This window comes from Convolutriloba macropyga, chromosome 9, assembly GCF_964194025.1.
Source record: "Convolutriloba macropyga chromosome 9, txConMacr16.3, whole genome shotgun sequence".
Taxonomy (NCBI): Eukaryota; Metazoa; Xenacoelomorpha; order Acoela; family Convolutidae; genus Convolutriloba; species Convolutriloba macropyga.
The window spans coordinates 58879508-58895445 of NC_134476.1; the positions used below are offsets into that span (position 1 = coordinate 58879508).

At 34.0% G+C, this 15938-nt stretch overlaps 1 protein-coding gene across 2 annotated transcripts in view; it reads right to left on the bottom strand.

Annotated features, from left to right (window-relative positions):
- Nucleotides 1-15938, bottom strand: part of LOC142345496 (derlin-2-like) — a 183930-nt gene that overhangs the window by 36012 nt on the left and 131980 nt on the right. For both annotated transcript variants that reach the window (XM_075397565.1, XM_075397566.1), the window contains exons 2-3: nucleotides 7583-7767; nucleotides 6945-7112 (exon numbers count right to left, since the gene is read on the bottom strand). In XM_075397565.1, the coding sequence (XP_075253680.1) occupies nucleotides 6945-7112; nucleotides 7583-7741 (327 nt within the window). In that variant the 5' untranslated portion in view covers nucleotides 7742-7767. The remainder of the gene's footprint in view (nucleotides 1-6944; nucleotides 7113-7582; nucleotides 7768-15938) is intronic.

Genomic DNA, 15938 nt, shown 5'->3' on the forward strand with positions numbered 1-15938 from the left:
CCATTGGCATTCGGAAAAATTAAATGGCACTTCTCCCGTACAGATAAAAAAGTGAAAACAACAATCAAAGATTCGAAACATTGAAATATACTGCAAAAGAAACTTTAAAAATGCCTTTATGAAAAAACTTTCTATGTATGTATATACATATATGTATTTGTGTATGTATTTTTTATGTATATTTGCAATGAAGTTCAAAAACTTTATTACGCCAAAAAATCAATTATCAAACATAGCCAGCAAATTGCCGAAAAACATCCTGCGTTGACCCGCTTGACGCAGATTTGGATTGGAAAAGAAAAAAAGATATTTGCATAACTTTTCTAAAACTTTTCTAAATTTTAATGAATATTTGGTTAGATTCTAAAATTAAGCTCAATTCAGCTTTCTAAACTAAAGCTATTAATCATAATATTAATGCTAGCTCCCGGTTGCTTACAGAATTTTGATAACCTAATGCACTAGGACTTAATGACCAGGCTTTATATGCTTATTCTGCTTCTTTTGATATTGCTGTTTTGACTTTGAACTTATGTAATTTAATGCAAGAAAGGAATTAAAATCCGTTCAGTTGAAACAGTGAGTTAAGTCAAATATGAAAACAGTGACTGATGTAAAATGTTGAGAACAATACATTGCAACTAAAAAATATGCGCTAATATTTCATCAAACCCTGAAAGAGTTTCTCTGGCCCCTGCGCCTGAAAAACTAAAAAAGGACAAGGTTTAAAAACAAAAAATCTCATAAAAACAGGTTTTTATGAAAATGAGTAAGATTGGTCTTATTAAATTGTTAAAAACCATTGCATTGCCACTATAAACTATTAACCTATTTTTGAACTTTGGAGGAGGCTGCAAGGCCCCTGAGGCTGGAGAAACTCAAAAAGACAAAATCTTTCAAAAAAAAAACAAAAACAGCACATTTAAAAATGTTGAACACTTGCATTGCCACCAAAAACTATTCCGTAACCTATTATAAAATTTGAAGGAGGTTTTTGGGAAGCCGAGGCTCGAGAAAATAAAAAAATGCTCAAAAAATAAAATCACTTGAAAAATTCAAGTTGCATCAAAAAATTACAAAAAGTTTAAAATAACTTGAAAAATTACAAAAAATCGGGATATTAAAATCTTGTAAAGCATGCTATTGCCCCAAAACAACTATGCAGTAATAAACTATCAATCCCTGGATGAATTTCACTTGAAACTGGGTAAAAAATAATCAAAAAAACTACAAAAATTTTGACAGTTGCAAGTTTCAACAAAAAAAATGCTAAAAGTGGTGATATTAAAATCTGAAAAGGTCATGTTGCCACTTAAAATTGTGCACCAGCCTATTATCAACCCCCCGAGGAGTTTCCTTGACCCCTGAGGGTGCAAAACAAAAAATGACGACAATTTTCAAGAACGTGAAAAAAATTGCAAAAATAAGTAACAGTTTGCGTGTTTATCTTTGAAGTACCATCACATATGGCTCATAAAATGATCAAAAATGTAATTGTGTTGCAAGAGAACTCTATCAACTTTGACAAAAATCAAGTCAAAATGATCGAACAAAAAACACGGAAAATGACAAAAAAAAAACCATTGCATTGACACTATAAACTAATAACCTATTTTTGAACTTTTGGAGGAGGTTGCAAGACTCCTGAGGCTGGAGAAACTCAAAAAAGACCTTGCCACCAAAAGTTATGCAGTAATCTATTATCAATTTTTAGAGGAGGTTTTTGGGGCGACGAGCCTCGAGAAATTAAAAAACAGAAAAGATCGTGTTGGCACTAGAAATGCACCAGCCTATTATCATTCCCCCGAGGAGTTTCGCTGACCCCTGAGGCTGCAAAAAAATGACAACAATTTTCAAGAACGTGGAAAAAAAATTGCAAAAAAGGGAACAGTTTGCGTGTTTATCTTTGAGGTACCATCACATATGGCTCATAAAATGATCAAAAATGTAATTATGTCTTGCAGAAGACCTTTATCATCTTTGAAAAACTGATCGAACAAAAAACACTGAAAATGACAAAAATAACTGAAAAATTGCACCATTTCGTTCTCGGTAACTCTAAAAATGACCTTTTAACCCTGAAATAGGGCATTTCCGGCAACCGCTCCACTCCAAACATTTGATAGAAGACTAAACCCAACTGTGTCTTTCTGATAAAACTTTATGCCTTCTGAGCCTTTCCCGTTTATCCCGTTTTGAAATATCAAAGTCATGAAAAATGTGTGAGAACATCTTACGAAGAAACATAGCAAATATGAGAATTGCAACATTTAAAAAAAGTTTATTAATTTCGTAACTTTTAGACATTCGAACCCAATTTTTGCCCCTGGAATTTTTCCAGATACGTATTTGAAATCCAAAAGAATTTTCATTGGCCTGTAAACTCGGATCAATGAAATGACAAAAATTTCAAAAAATTTGAAAACAATAGCAAGTTTTAATAAAGTGTTGCAAAACCTCGCCAAAAATATCTTCAGAACTATTTCATTGTTTCCAGAGGCTATTCAGTATAACAACTTCAACCCTTAAAGATTTTGCTGGCCAAAAGATCAATTAACTAGGAATAAGACAATTCTTTTTCAATTGAAAAAAACTGCAAATTATATCAAAGAAAGCAAGAATTTGTGATTCTAAAACCTTTGAACATCATTCTATTGCCCCTAATAACTATGCACTAACAAACAATCAAATCCTAGAGGATGGCCGCTGAGACAAGAAGGTTTGAGGAAGTTTATGGGGCGCCGAGACTCGAGAAAATAAAAAATTGCCAAAACTTTAAATTTAGTCAAATCTGTTGAGATAAAGAGTTAATGTTTTAAGACAAAAGGTAATGATTTCAACTACGAACAGGATTTTCTTTGTGCAGATTCGAACAGCTTCCGCAGTTCGGGTTACCTTCGTAATAGATTGTCAAGGTTTTTTATTTGCGACGTCCAATCAAGTACAAATGTTGAAAACCGTTCCACGGCCACGCAAAACTATACAGTAACCTATTATCAATTTTTAGAGGCTGTCGGGGTGGCGAGGCTCGAGTAAATCTAAATTATCAATTTTTCTTAAAAAGTAAAAAAATTTTCTAAAATTTTCTAGTAAAATTCGTGATATTAAGATCTCGAAAACCATCCCATTGCCCCAAAAGATCTAAGCAGTAACAAACTATCAAACCCTGGAGGAGGTTGCCTTAACAAATTGTTAAAAACCATTGCATTGACACTATAAACTAATAACCTATTTTTGAACTTTTGGAGGAGGTTGCAAGGCTGGAGAAACTCAAAAAGACAATCTTTCAAAAAAAAAACAAAAAACAGCACATGTTGAACACTTGTATTGCCGCCAAAAGCTATGCCGTAAACTATTATGAAACTTTAAAGGAGGTTTTTGGGAAGCCGAGGCTCGAGAAAATAAAAAAAATTGCTCGAAACTTTAAAATCACTTGAAAAATTCAAGTTGCATCAGAAAATTACAAACAGTTTAAAATAACCTGAAAAATTTGAAGTTGTATCAAAAATACCAGAAGTCGGGACATTAAAATCTTGAAAAGCATACCAGTCCCCAAAACAACTATGCAGTAGAAAACAATCAAACCCTGAATGAAGTTCCCTGGAAACTGGGTAAAAAAATACTCGAAAAACTACAAAAATTTACAAAAAAAACTTGAAAATTGCAAGTTTTACAAGAAAATTGCTAAAAGTGATATTTAAATCTTAAAAGATCATGTTGACACCAGCCTATTATCAACCCCCGAGGAGTTTCCCTGACCCCTGAGGCTGCAAAACAAAATGACAACAACTTTCAAAAACGTGGAAAAAATTGCAAAAATAAGTAACAGTTTGCTTGTTTATCTTTGAACTACCCTCACACATGGCTCAAAATGATCAATAACGTAACTATGTCTTGCAAAACTCTATCAACTTTGACAAACACCAAATCAAAACTGATCAAACAAAAAACACGGAAAATGACAAAAAAACGTCAAAAATTAAGCCATTTGTTCTCGAAAACTCCTAAAAATGACCCTTTAACCTTGAAACAGGGCATTGCCAGCATTTGCTCCACTCCAAACATTTGATGAAATACTAAAGCCAACTATGGGCTTCTAATAAAACTTATGCCTTCTGATCCTTTCCTGTTTATCCCATGTTGAAATATCAAAGTCATGAAAAATGTGTGAAAACATCTTACAAAGAAACATGAGAATTGCTGAAATTAAATAATGTTTCTCAATTTCGCAAATTTTAAACATTACAACACGATTTTTGCCTCTGGAATTTCACCAGATATCCATCTAAAATCTAAAAGAACTAAAGAAGTTTCATTGGCCCTTAAACTCAGATCAATACAATGACAAAATTTCAAAAAATTTGAAAACAGCAAATTTTAATAAAGTGTTGCAAAACCTCGTCAAAAACATCTTCCAAACCATTTCATTGTTTCCAGAGGTCCTCCAGTATAACAAATTGAACCTTTAAATATTTCATTGGCTCAGATCAACTAAAAGTAGGAATAAGACAATTCTTTTTCAATTGAAAAAAAGCAAATTTTATCAAAAAAGCAAGAATTCGTGATACTAAAATCTTTGAACATCATTCTAATGCCCCTAGTAACTATGCGGTACTAAACAATCAAACCCCAGAGGATGGTCGTTGAGCCAAGAAACACTGGAGAGAAGACAAACTATTTGAAAAAAAATCAGAAAAATTGCAAAAATTTATAAAACAATTGCCAGAACTTTTGATATTAAAATGTTGATACCAAGTTAATTACCAATAAAAACTATGCAGTAACATATCATCACACCTTAGACAAAGTTTTGAAGCCCCTGAGGCAAAAATGTGAGAAAATTTTAGCGCTTTCCGTCAAAATATTATGTTACGATTCTGAACAGAAACTTCTCAACGTAACCGCCAAATTTTTGGAAAAAGTACCAGTTAGCCACCTTGACGCCTATCGGGTTTTGAAAGAACAAGGAAGGAACAAAAGGTACACATTGACAGTCTTTGTCTTAGTGAGCAAAACAAGGTAAACATAACCAACTAACGTCGGCCGAATTGCTCTCAAATGATCGCCAAACTTTTGGCTTCGTCAGTAACTAGAAACGATTTAGCGGCCTTTAAACTCAGAATAGTACAAAAATTGTCAAAAATTTTTAAAAACAATTGCAAATTTTAACAAAATATTGCTAAAAACTGTGATATTAATATTTTCAGAACCATTTCACTGTCTCATGAGACTATCCAGTATCCCTATTCCAAGCCTTAATTAGTTTCACTGGTTCATAAAAATCCATAAACTTGTAAAAATGATAATAATTTCCCAGTAAATAAAATTGAATTTCCTCAAAAAATGCTAAAACTCGAGCCACTTAAATATTGATACCCATTCCATTAACTCCAAACTATGCAGCAGCTTATTATCAAACCTTGGAGAAGCTCTCTGGGCCCAGAAAAAAATCAAAAATATCCACAAATTTGAAAAACATGCAAAAATTTTTAAAAAATTGCTAAAACTCGTGATATTAAAATCTTGAAAAACATTCCATTACATCTAACAATTATGCAGTAACCTATCAACAAACACTATGAGGGAACAAATTTTATCAAAAAACTGCTGAAATTTGTGGTACTAAAATTTGAAAACTAATCAATAGCTAATAAAAAGTCGTACTAACTTATTATCAAACCCTAACGGAGGCTGGAAAAACCTGAATAATGACAAATGCCCAAAATATGAAAAAAAATCAAATTTTGACAAAAAATGCTAAAAATCGTGAAATTAAAATCTAGTAGATCTAGAAGCTATACAGTAACCTATTATCAAAACCTAGCGGAGATTTGTTGGCTCTTGAGGCTGGAGACACCTAAGAAATGACAAAAAGTTTGCAAATTTTATCAAACTGCAAAAATTTACGATATTGAAAAGTTGAAAACTATACAATGGCCAAAAAGAAAATTTTATTAACTTATTATAAAACCTTTAAGGATGTCTTCTGAGCCCCGGTCTGAAAAAGTTTGGATAAGGACAATAATTGTCAAAAACGCTAAAATTCGTGACGTTAAACTGTTGAAAACCATTCCATTACCCCTAGAAACTGTGCAGTTATCTATTATAAAACCCTAAAGGAGGTTCCTTGACACCTAGGGCTAAAAAATGACAAAGGCCTGAAAAAAATTGTGAAAATTAGTATAAATTTGCGTGTATTTGTTTAGATTACTAGAACATCTAGCTCTTGAAATGGTCATAAGAACTTATGTCTTGCAAAAGACCATTATCAACTTTAACCAGCCTTAATTTTAGATGATTGGTCTAACAAAATTTGAAAAATGACAAAAAAAATTACAACATTTTGGGCTCAAAAACTCCTAAAAAGGATCTTTTAACCTTTTAAACTTCGTCCCAGAACAATTAAAAAGAAAAATGATCATGTTATTTTGCATAAGACCATTATCAACTTTGACAAACGTCAATTTAAGACTAATCACACAATAAAAACTCCTTGGGTTCGAGAACTCCTTGAAATGACCTTTTAGCCCTCAAATAAGGCATTTCCAGCAGCTGAAACACTCTAGGCACTTGAAGAACTACTCAAGTCAGCTTTGAGCCTCTAATGAAACTTAAAGCCTGCTGGGTCTTACCTGTTTGAAACATCAAAGTCATTAAAAATGTGGGGAAACATCTAACAAAAAAGACAGAACGCCAATTTTTGGTTTGTAAAAAGGAGAGCGCCTAATTAATAGCCGTTGAGAGGCTGACGGCGGCTAATAATAAAACAAAATTAACATTCCTGATGGAGAATAAAAGACCTTTTCTAGTAACTAAAACCAAAATGAATACAAAAAACAGAAAAATTAGTTAAAAACTGCCATAGTTGGATTAGCATGTGCACAATAATTTCAATTCAATTTGTTTTTTATTTCAATTGAAGTGTATTTTAATTAAAAACGTACCATCATAAGAGTGGCTCCGAAAACGAACATGAAGACGAAGTCACCGGTTCTACCTCTGAATGAGTTCTCTTCCAACATGCGGCAGTAACGGTAGATGAATATGATGTTAAACAGGAATGTGAAGCCCAGAGTCCCAAAGAACAGGAAGTTGGTGAACAAACGCCAGAACTACACCAATAAAACATTACTTCTTACACAAATTTTATCAATTTTGCTCGTTCAATTTTTATCTGCCCTCAGGCGGCTCGATTTTCAGTTCCCGAGTTGATGCAATTAGCCCAAAATTCCCGTTAACTCCGGGAAGATTCCAGTCGAGAAAAAAGCTTTTTCAACGCTCTTTCAGTTTTGTTATTTTAAAGCTAACATTAGTAAGGGTTTAGGTACATTGTTCCATGTATTTGCTGTGGCATGGAAAAAGTTTTGAGATAATTTTTGATTCTATCGTCTGATTGGGGATGTAAAATAGAAGATTGGGCTTATGTCAAGTCGCAGTTTAACACTAAACATTTTTGTTTCTCAGATGTTCAGAACTTTTATACTTAGATCAGAGTTTCCAATCCTCATTTCATTTGCGGTTCAATGAGATCAATTTTCAAAATTTGACTTGACAATGTAGTCACTGGTATCAAGTTGGCTACCTGATAACGATAAATGATGAGTTCCGGATTGAAATACAATTGAAAAGGGCTGACAACATCCAACTGAACAGCTATTGTAGTCCCCACACAAGCTGTCGTATAAAGTCTTGTTACAATAGGGATTGCGGTATATTCATTGAACAGATCGTTAGCCGCCATATCTAACCCACATTAAACATTGATACTTAAAAATCATCAGCCCTCAGAATTGAAATTCCTTCAGATCAGTATTCTAAAAAACGGCTGTCGGCCGAGTATTGGTTTTTAAGGTGTCTGTGATCTTTGTGCCCCCAGCGTAGTGGGTGCATATTATTTGCGCCCCCGACGCACGTGACGCAAACGGAAAAGATCCGGTTTCTGAATAGAATTGTTTATTTCTTTGATGCATTATAGAGTACAGGCGAAAGAAAAACAAAAGAATACATTAATGAAAACACCGAAGTGGACCCTGAAAAAATCTGAGACAACAAAGACCGACCTGTTATTATTATTGGCTTAAGCACCATTTAAAATCTCAATAAAAGTGCAGTAAAACTAAAACAGATAAATTTTGAGTTTTTGCCTGAAAAAAAAATTCCGATGGCATAAGTTTCAAATCAGATGACAGTTTATTCCACTCAAAAGCGACAGCATGCGAGAACGAACGTCTTCCAAAATTAGAGCGAAATTTGGGAATAAGTTATTTTTTTAAAGAATGTGTAAGTAAAAGTCTAAATTAGATCACATATTAACAGTTTACTTAAAGTAAATTGTAAACTAAATTGAGACCTTGTAACCATCGTGTTTCGTTTCATTAGTTCCTATAAATATAGTGGGCGTTTGCCAGGCTGATGTACAAAGCGATGCGCATACAATAGGATTTTGAACACAATGCGTTGGCTAATTGGCAACCAGTGTAGCCGCTTCGGGTACGACGAGGTTGGTGTCGAAGGTGTCAATCGAAAAATCAAACGCGTGGCAGATTTCATTACTCAGTGAAGTTTTGCTAACAAAAAGTTTGGCAGACCATAATAAAGAGAATTACAATAGTCAACACGTGATAGCACTAAAACTCTAAATAACTCAATTAGGACTGATGTTTAACTTGATCACGAATTGACCACAATTTTTTACGGAGATAATAAAATGAATTCGAACAAACGAAGTTGGCCTGTCGTTGCAGAGTAAGTTGACAATCAATATAACAACCTAGAACTTTTACCTGTTCAGTGTAGTCACCATCTTCTGGCAGACGTAAAAGACTATGCTTAACAGTTTTACATTTCAGAATAAAAAGATACTCACTCTTATCTGCATTCTATTTCAATTTTGCCTTGCTGAACCAACGTTGAATTGAGGTCAAAATATCATCACACATGCATAGACTGCGCGCCCAACCGAATACAAAATGAAGAACTGTATCATAAGCGTAGAAACGAGACTTTATTTGCAGTTCTTTCAGCCTATCTTTTAAAGGCAGCATTTTGCAGGAAAAAAGCAAAGGACCAAGAACCGACCCTTGTGGCACATCCGTCTTAACTTTAACATCACCAGAAAGAGTTCCATTTATGATAAATTGTTGCCAACGATGCGAAGACAATTCTGAAGAAACAGTACTTTAACCGATTGCAAACCAATCCCTGTCGCAAATATTTCAAATAAAAATTGATGATCGGTAATAGTAAACGCTGCGGACAATTCTATCCCAATATACATCACGGAGCGCGACTCGTCTAGATTGCAAAAAAGATCGTTAAAGACTTTAAGCAAAACTGTTCCCATTTAAGTTAATGCGAGCAATGAAAAGCACTCTGTTCCTTGCTCATGAGATTATTGGATCCTAAATAGAGATTATTTTGCTCTTCTGGAATCCAATTTTTTGCTCTGCTAAAACAACTCTTTCAATAACCTTTGACATGAATCTTAGATTTGTCACAGCGCGATAACTCGGACAACAACTCATGTTTAAGTATAGAGTTCTTTAAGAGCGGCCTCATGACTCCCTGTTTGAAAGGTTTTGGGAAGTATCCTGTCCGGAGAGTTAAATTAATGAACTAGTCTGGAGAATTTGTGAAACAAATCAACCTTGTTGGTATTACACCAATCGGTGCGGTACTGTTCGAAATTTTTGGTAGAAGTAATTTCAAATCGCTCAGTGTTAAAAATTGAAAATTGTCCGGGGTGATTGTATGTGAATCATTCAATTTTAGAATGAACCATTCGTTAGAGGAAGTGAAACGAATACGGTTTCTATTTTGTTTACAGAGAAAGCTTTTAACTTCTTTGCTAGACATTCAGGCTACCTCAGTGACTGCGGCACACATCCTTTTTTCCCTGAGAGTTGCTGCAGCATAGAATACCTAAAACGCTTATATTCACAAGCGACACATTTTTCGAGGTAATCACTTTTGTTTTTCGTAAACAGCTCAAAAAACTCCAATAGTGAATTAAGAAACCGGCTTTTGGCTCAAGAATTACAATTTTTTCGGTAAGTTTTCTCAAATTTTGTTCTCAATCTTTTCATCGTTCTTAGCTCATCGTCAAAGCAAAGGATCGTTTGATTTCTAACCAATTTAGTTTTCAGCGGATCAATCTTATCGACATAGCTGATTTTGTTCATTAAAACAAAGTTTCAAAAATTTTCAAGAGGTTCTGATAGTTCAAACTCCTCGGATATAATAACCCAGTCTAAAATTCCACCAGTTTTGTGAGTAGGCCGAGTAAATTGCTGTTGCAAACCAATATCATCCAAAAACTAATTCTGAATTGTTGACGCACCATTTGATAACAGCATAGAAATATTGATATCGCCTACAAATATTAATTTTTTGAAGAACAGCAGTTTCTCCTCAATAAAAGATGTTAACTCACTTATACGTACATAAAAGTATACGTACATATAAAGACAAGTACATTAGCATTTACTCGACGCTATATACGAAGCAAAAGATGCACTGTTTTTTCCAGCGTAATATCAAGAAAAGCCACCTCCGCGTTTGTAAAACACTTTAAATTAATTATCGATACGTAAAGTTCCATCATATAACACTGCCACTTTTTTCTTTTCTGTTTGCTCTTATGTAATAATAGCTAATTGGGCAACACTGCTGCAGATAAAACTCATCATTTGCGTTATATTTGATCCACCTTTCTGTTGAAACTATGAGGTTGAAATCTTTAGCTTCAATCAGATTTCTTATTTGCGAGGTCTTGTTGTGAACTGATCTTGCATTATGTTAACACACTTTTACCAGGTCATTGACAGATTTAAAATTAGACAGTCATGTGTCAAAAGAGGCCAGCCATTCTCTGGGTTTCCGATTAAAAAAAAATCCAAAAATTGAAGCATTCTCGGGACAGAATTCGGGAGATTCAACATGATCATTATCGAATTTGAATACACGGTGGAAAGGTTTCAGACGAGAATCTTCTCTAGATATTTCACGGATACACAGTAGATCAGATCCCTTGTTCTTGCTATATTCTCTTAAATCATCCGTAGGGACAGAGTTGCCTAAACAACCAATGTAGAGATTCTGCGTCTTCAGTGGTCTTTTAATTGCACTGACTGTCGTCTGATGATTAATCTTTGTGCCCGTTTTGAAAATTTTGGTTTTCTGTCTAAAGAATCTTTGCCGGTTCCGTTGCTTTCAGCTTTTTGTTTCTTTGAATTACGATCGCTAGCAGTAATGTCAGTCCAATTTCTTAAAGCAGCTCTATGATACGGGTAATCCGGTTTCTTCAGAGAATTTATCTCCAGCTTCAGTGATTGAAATTTAGAAATCAGTGAGTCCACTTTCTCTAATCTGATTTCAAGGGCTGATATTTTATCAAGGGCTGATAACTCTGTTGTAAAATTTGGCAAACGACTCGGACAAGACCTAAAAAATCATTCAAGGAAACTTGTTGTTTGTCTGAGCCATTCCAAGGCACGATCCATGAACACATTTAGATTTACATCGATCGCAGATAACGCGTTCTTTTTCTTTATATAAACCTATGCTCACAGTGCATAGCACATCGGACGGGGGAGGCGGTCAGGATAACACCGTCTTTATGTAAAATTTCGGAAAAAAAATTCGTTTGTTTTTTGAAGTTAAATGTCTTCTTATTTCTTACCTATCTGGTCTAGGCGGCTCAAAGTGATGAAACAAACGTGTGGCAGACTAAGGTTGGCCAAAATTTAACGAATTTTGAGATTAGAGATAAATGAAGCCAAGTTTTGCAATTTCATCAAATGTTTCTCTAAAGTCGTTTCGTTTTTCAAAAACATGACGAGACCCTATGAATCGAGGAGTTGTCGAATGTTGCCCATAATATTTTCGTAGTTTTCACTATTCAAATGAACTGTAATAAACCTAAAATTTTTACTTTGGGTTCAACACTTGAAAAAGGGAAACATTAGAAAAGTAATGTTCGGAAAAGCAAAAAGTTCGCCTGTTTTTAATATAAAATGTCATCTTTTTTCTCGTCTATTGAGTCTAGAAAACTCAAGGTGATAAAACAAACGTGGGCTAATCTTGGCCAGGATTTAGGGAAATTCAAGATTAATGATATATGAAGTCAAGTTTTGCAATTTCGTCAAATGTTTCTCTAAACTCTCTTCGAATTTGCAAAAATATGATGTGACCCTAGGAGTCGAGTAATTGTTGAATGTTCCTCATAATATTTTCGTAGTATCTACTATTCAGAGTGATTTTAATAAACTGGAAATATTTGCTTTGGGGTCAATACTTGAAAAAAGTGAAACACTAAAGAATAATATCCAGAAACGCAAAAATTTCGTCTGTTTTTTAAGTAAAATGTTTTCTTATTTCTCGGCTATTGGGTCTTGGCGGGTCAAAGTGATGAAACAAACGTGTGGCAGACTAAGGTTGGCCAAAATTTAACGAATTTTGAGATTAGAGATAAATGAAGCCAAGTTTTGCAATTTCATCAAATGTTTCTCTAAAGTCGTTTCGTTTTTCAAAAACATGACGAGACCCTATGAATCGAGGAGTTGTCGAATGTTGCCCATAATATTTTCGTAGTTTTCACTATTCAAATGAACTGTAATAAACCTAAAATTTTTACTTTGGGTTCAACACTTGAAAAAGGGAAACATTAGAAAAGTAATGTTCGGAAAAGCAAAAAGTTCGCCTGTTTTTAATATAAAATGTCATCTTTTTTCTCGTCTATTGAGTCTAGAAAACTCAAGGTGATAAAACAAACGTGGGCTAATCTTGGCCAGGATTTAGGGAAATTCAAGATTAATGATATATGAAGTCAAGTTTTGCAATTTCGTCAAATGTTTCTCTAAACTCTCTTCGAATTTGCAAAAATATGATGTGACCCTAGGAGTCGAGTAATTGTTGAATGTTCCTCATAATATTTTCGTAGTATCTACTATTCAGAGTGATTTTAATAAACTGGAAATATTTGCTTTGGGGTCAATACTTGAAAAAAGTGAAACACTAAAGAATAATATCCAGAAACGCAAAAATTTCGTCTGTTTTTTAAGTAAAATGTTTTCTTATTTCTCGGCTATTGGGTCTTGGCGGGTCAAAGTGATGAAACAAAAATGTGGCAGGCTAACGTTGGTCATAATTTAAAGAAATACAGGATTAGTGATATAAAAAGTCATGTTTTGCAATTTCGTCAAATATTTCTCTAAAGTCGTTTCGTATTTCAAAAACATGATTTGACCCTATGAGTCGAGGAGTTGTTGAATGTGGCTCATACTATTTTTGTTCTAGCCAATATTTAAACAAATTTGAATAAGTTGGAAAATTTTGCTTTTGGGCCGATACTTGAAGAAGTCAAACATTAAAAAGTTAAAGTTGGGAAACGCAAAAATCCGTCTGCTTTTTATGTAAAATGTCTTCTTATTTCTCGGCTATTGGGTCTAAGCGGCTGAAAGTGAAAAAAAAAGTGCGGCAGGTTATCTTTAACCATGATTCAAAGAAATTCAAGATTAGTGATATATGAAGTCAAGTTTTGCAGTTTCGTCAAATGGTTCTCTAAAGTCGTTTCGTATTTCAAAAATATGATGTGACCCTAGAAGTCGAGTAATTGTTGAATGTTGCTCATAATATTTTCGTAGTATCTACTATTCAAAGTGATTGTAGTAAACTGGGAATTTTTGCTTTGAGGTCAATACTTGAAAAAAGTGAAACCTTAAAGAATAATATTCGGAAACGCAAAAAATTCGTCTGTTTTATAAGTAAAATGTTTTCTTATTTCTCGGCTATTGGGTCTTGGCCGGTCAAAGTGATGAAACAAAAATCTGGCAGGCTAAAGTTGGTCATAATTTAAATAAATACAGGATTAGTGATATAAGAAGTCAAGTTTTGCAATTTTGTCAAATATTTCTCTAAAGTCTTTTCGTATTTCAAAAACATGATTTGACCCTATGTGTCCCGGAGTTGTTGAATGTGGCTCATACTAATTTTGTTCTAGCCAATACTTAAACAATTTTTAATATGTTGGAAAATTTTGCTTTTGGGCCGATACTTGAAGAAGTGAAACACTAAAAAGTTAAAGTTGGGAAACGCAAAAATCCGTCTGCTTTTTATGTAAAATGTCTTCTTATTTCTCGGCTATTGGGTCTAAGCGGCTGAAAGTGAAAAACGAAACGTGCGGCAGGTTATCTTTAACCATGATTCAAAGAAATTCAAGATTAGTGATATATGAAGTCAAGTTTTGCAGTTTCGTCAAACGGTTCTCTAAAGTCGTTTCGTATCTCAAAAATATGATGTGACTCTATGAGTCGAGGAGTTGTTGAATGTTGATCATAAAATTTCCGTATTATCTACTATTCACATTGATTGTAGTAAACCAGGATATTTTGCTTGAGGGTCCCAATTGAAAAAAATGAAACATTAAAAAATTAAAATTCGGAAACGCAAAAAATTCGTCTGTTTTTTAAGTAAAATGTCTTCTTATTTCTCGGCTATTGGGTCTGGGCGGGTCAAAATGGTAAAACAAAGATGTGGCAGGATAACGTTGGCCGTGATTCAAATATATTCAGGATTAATGATATATGAAGTCAAGCTTTGCAATTTCTTCAAATGTTTCTCTAAAGTCGTTTCGTATTTCAAAAATAGGATGTGACCCAATGGGTCGAGGAGTTGTTGAATGTTGCCCATACTCATTTCATACAGTCTACCATTCAATTGGATTGTTATAAACCGGAAAGTTTTGCTTTGGGGTCAATACCTGAAAAAAGTGAAACATTAAAATTAAAATTCGGAAACGCAAAAAATTCGTCTTTTTTATGTAAATTGTCTTCTTATTTCCCGACTAATCGGTCTAGGTGGCTCAAAGGGATAAAACAAAGATTTGGCACGCTAACTTTGGCCATGATTTAGAGAAATTCAGGATTAGTGATATAAGAAGTCAAGTTTTGCAATTTCGTCAAATGTTTCTCTAAAGTCGTTTCGTATTTCAAAAATATGATGTGAGCCAGGAGTCGAGGAGTTGTTGAATCTTGCTCAAACTATTTTTGTAGTATCTAATAATACAATGGAGTGTAATGAACTGGACATTTTTGCTCTGGAGGCAATACTTGAAAAAGTGAAACATTAGAAATGTAAAGTTCGGAAACCGCAAAAAATTCGTTCGTTTTTTAAGTAAAATGTCTTCTTATCTCTCGACTATAGGATCTAGGCGGCTCAAAGTGAAAAAACAAACGTGCGGTAAGCTAACATTAACCATGTTTCAAATAAATTCAAGATTAGTGATATTTGAAGTCAAGTTTTGCAATTTCGTCAAATACTTCTCTAAAGTCGTTTCGTATTTCAAAAACATGATGAGACCCAAGAGTCGAGGAGTTGTTGAATGTTGCTCATACTATATTCGTTCTAGCTACTATTCAAGTGGATTTCAATAAGTTGGAAAATTTTAATTTTGGGCCAATACTTGAAGAAGTGAATTATCAAATGTAAATTTCGTAAACGCGAAAAATTCGTCTGTTTTTTAAGTAAAATGTCTTCTTATTTCTCGGCTATTGGGTCTAGGCGGGTCAAAGTGATAAAAAAAGTTGTGGCAGGATAACGTTGGCCATGATTTAAAAAAATTCAGGATTAATGATATTTGAAGTCAAGTTTTGCAATTTCGTCAGATGTTTCTCTAAATTCGTTTCGTATTTCAAAAATATGATGTGAGCCAGGAGCCGAGGAGTTGTTGAATCTTGCTCAAACTATTTTTGTAGTATCTAATACTACAATGGAGTGTAATGAACTGGACATTTTTGCTCTGGAGGCAATACTTGAAAAAGTGAAACATTAGAAATGTAAAGTTCGGAAACCGCAAAAAATTCGTTCGTTTTTTAAGTAAAATGTCTTCTTATCTCTCGACTATAGGATCTAGGCGGCTCAAAGTGAAAAAACAAACGTGC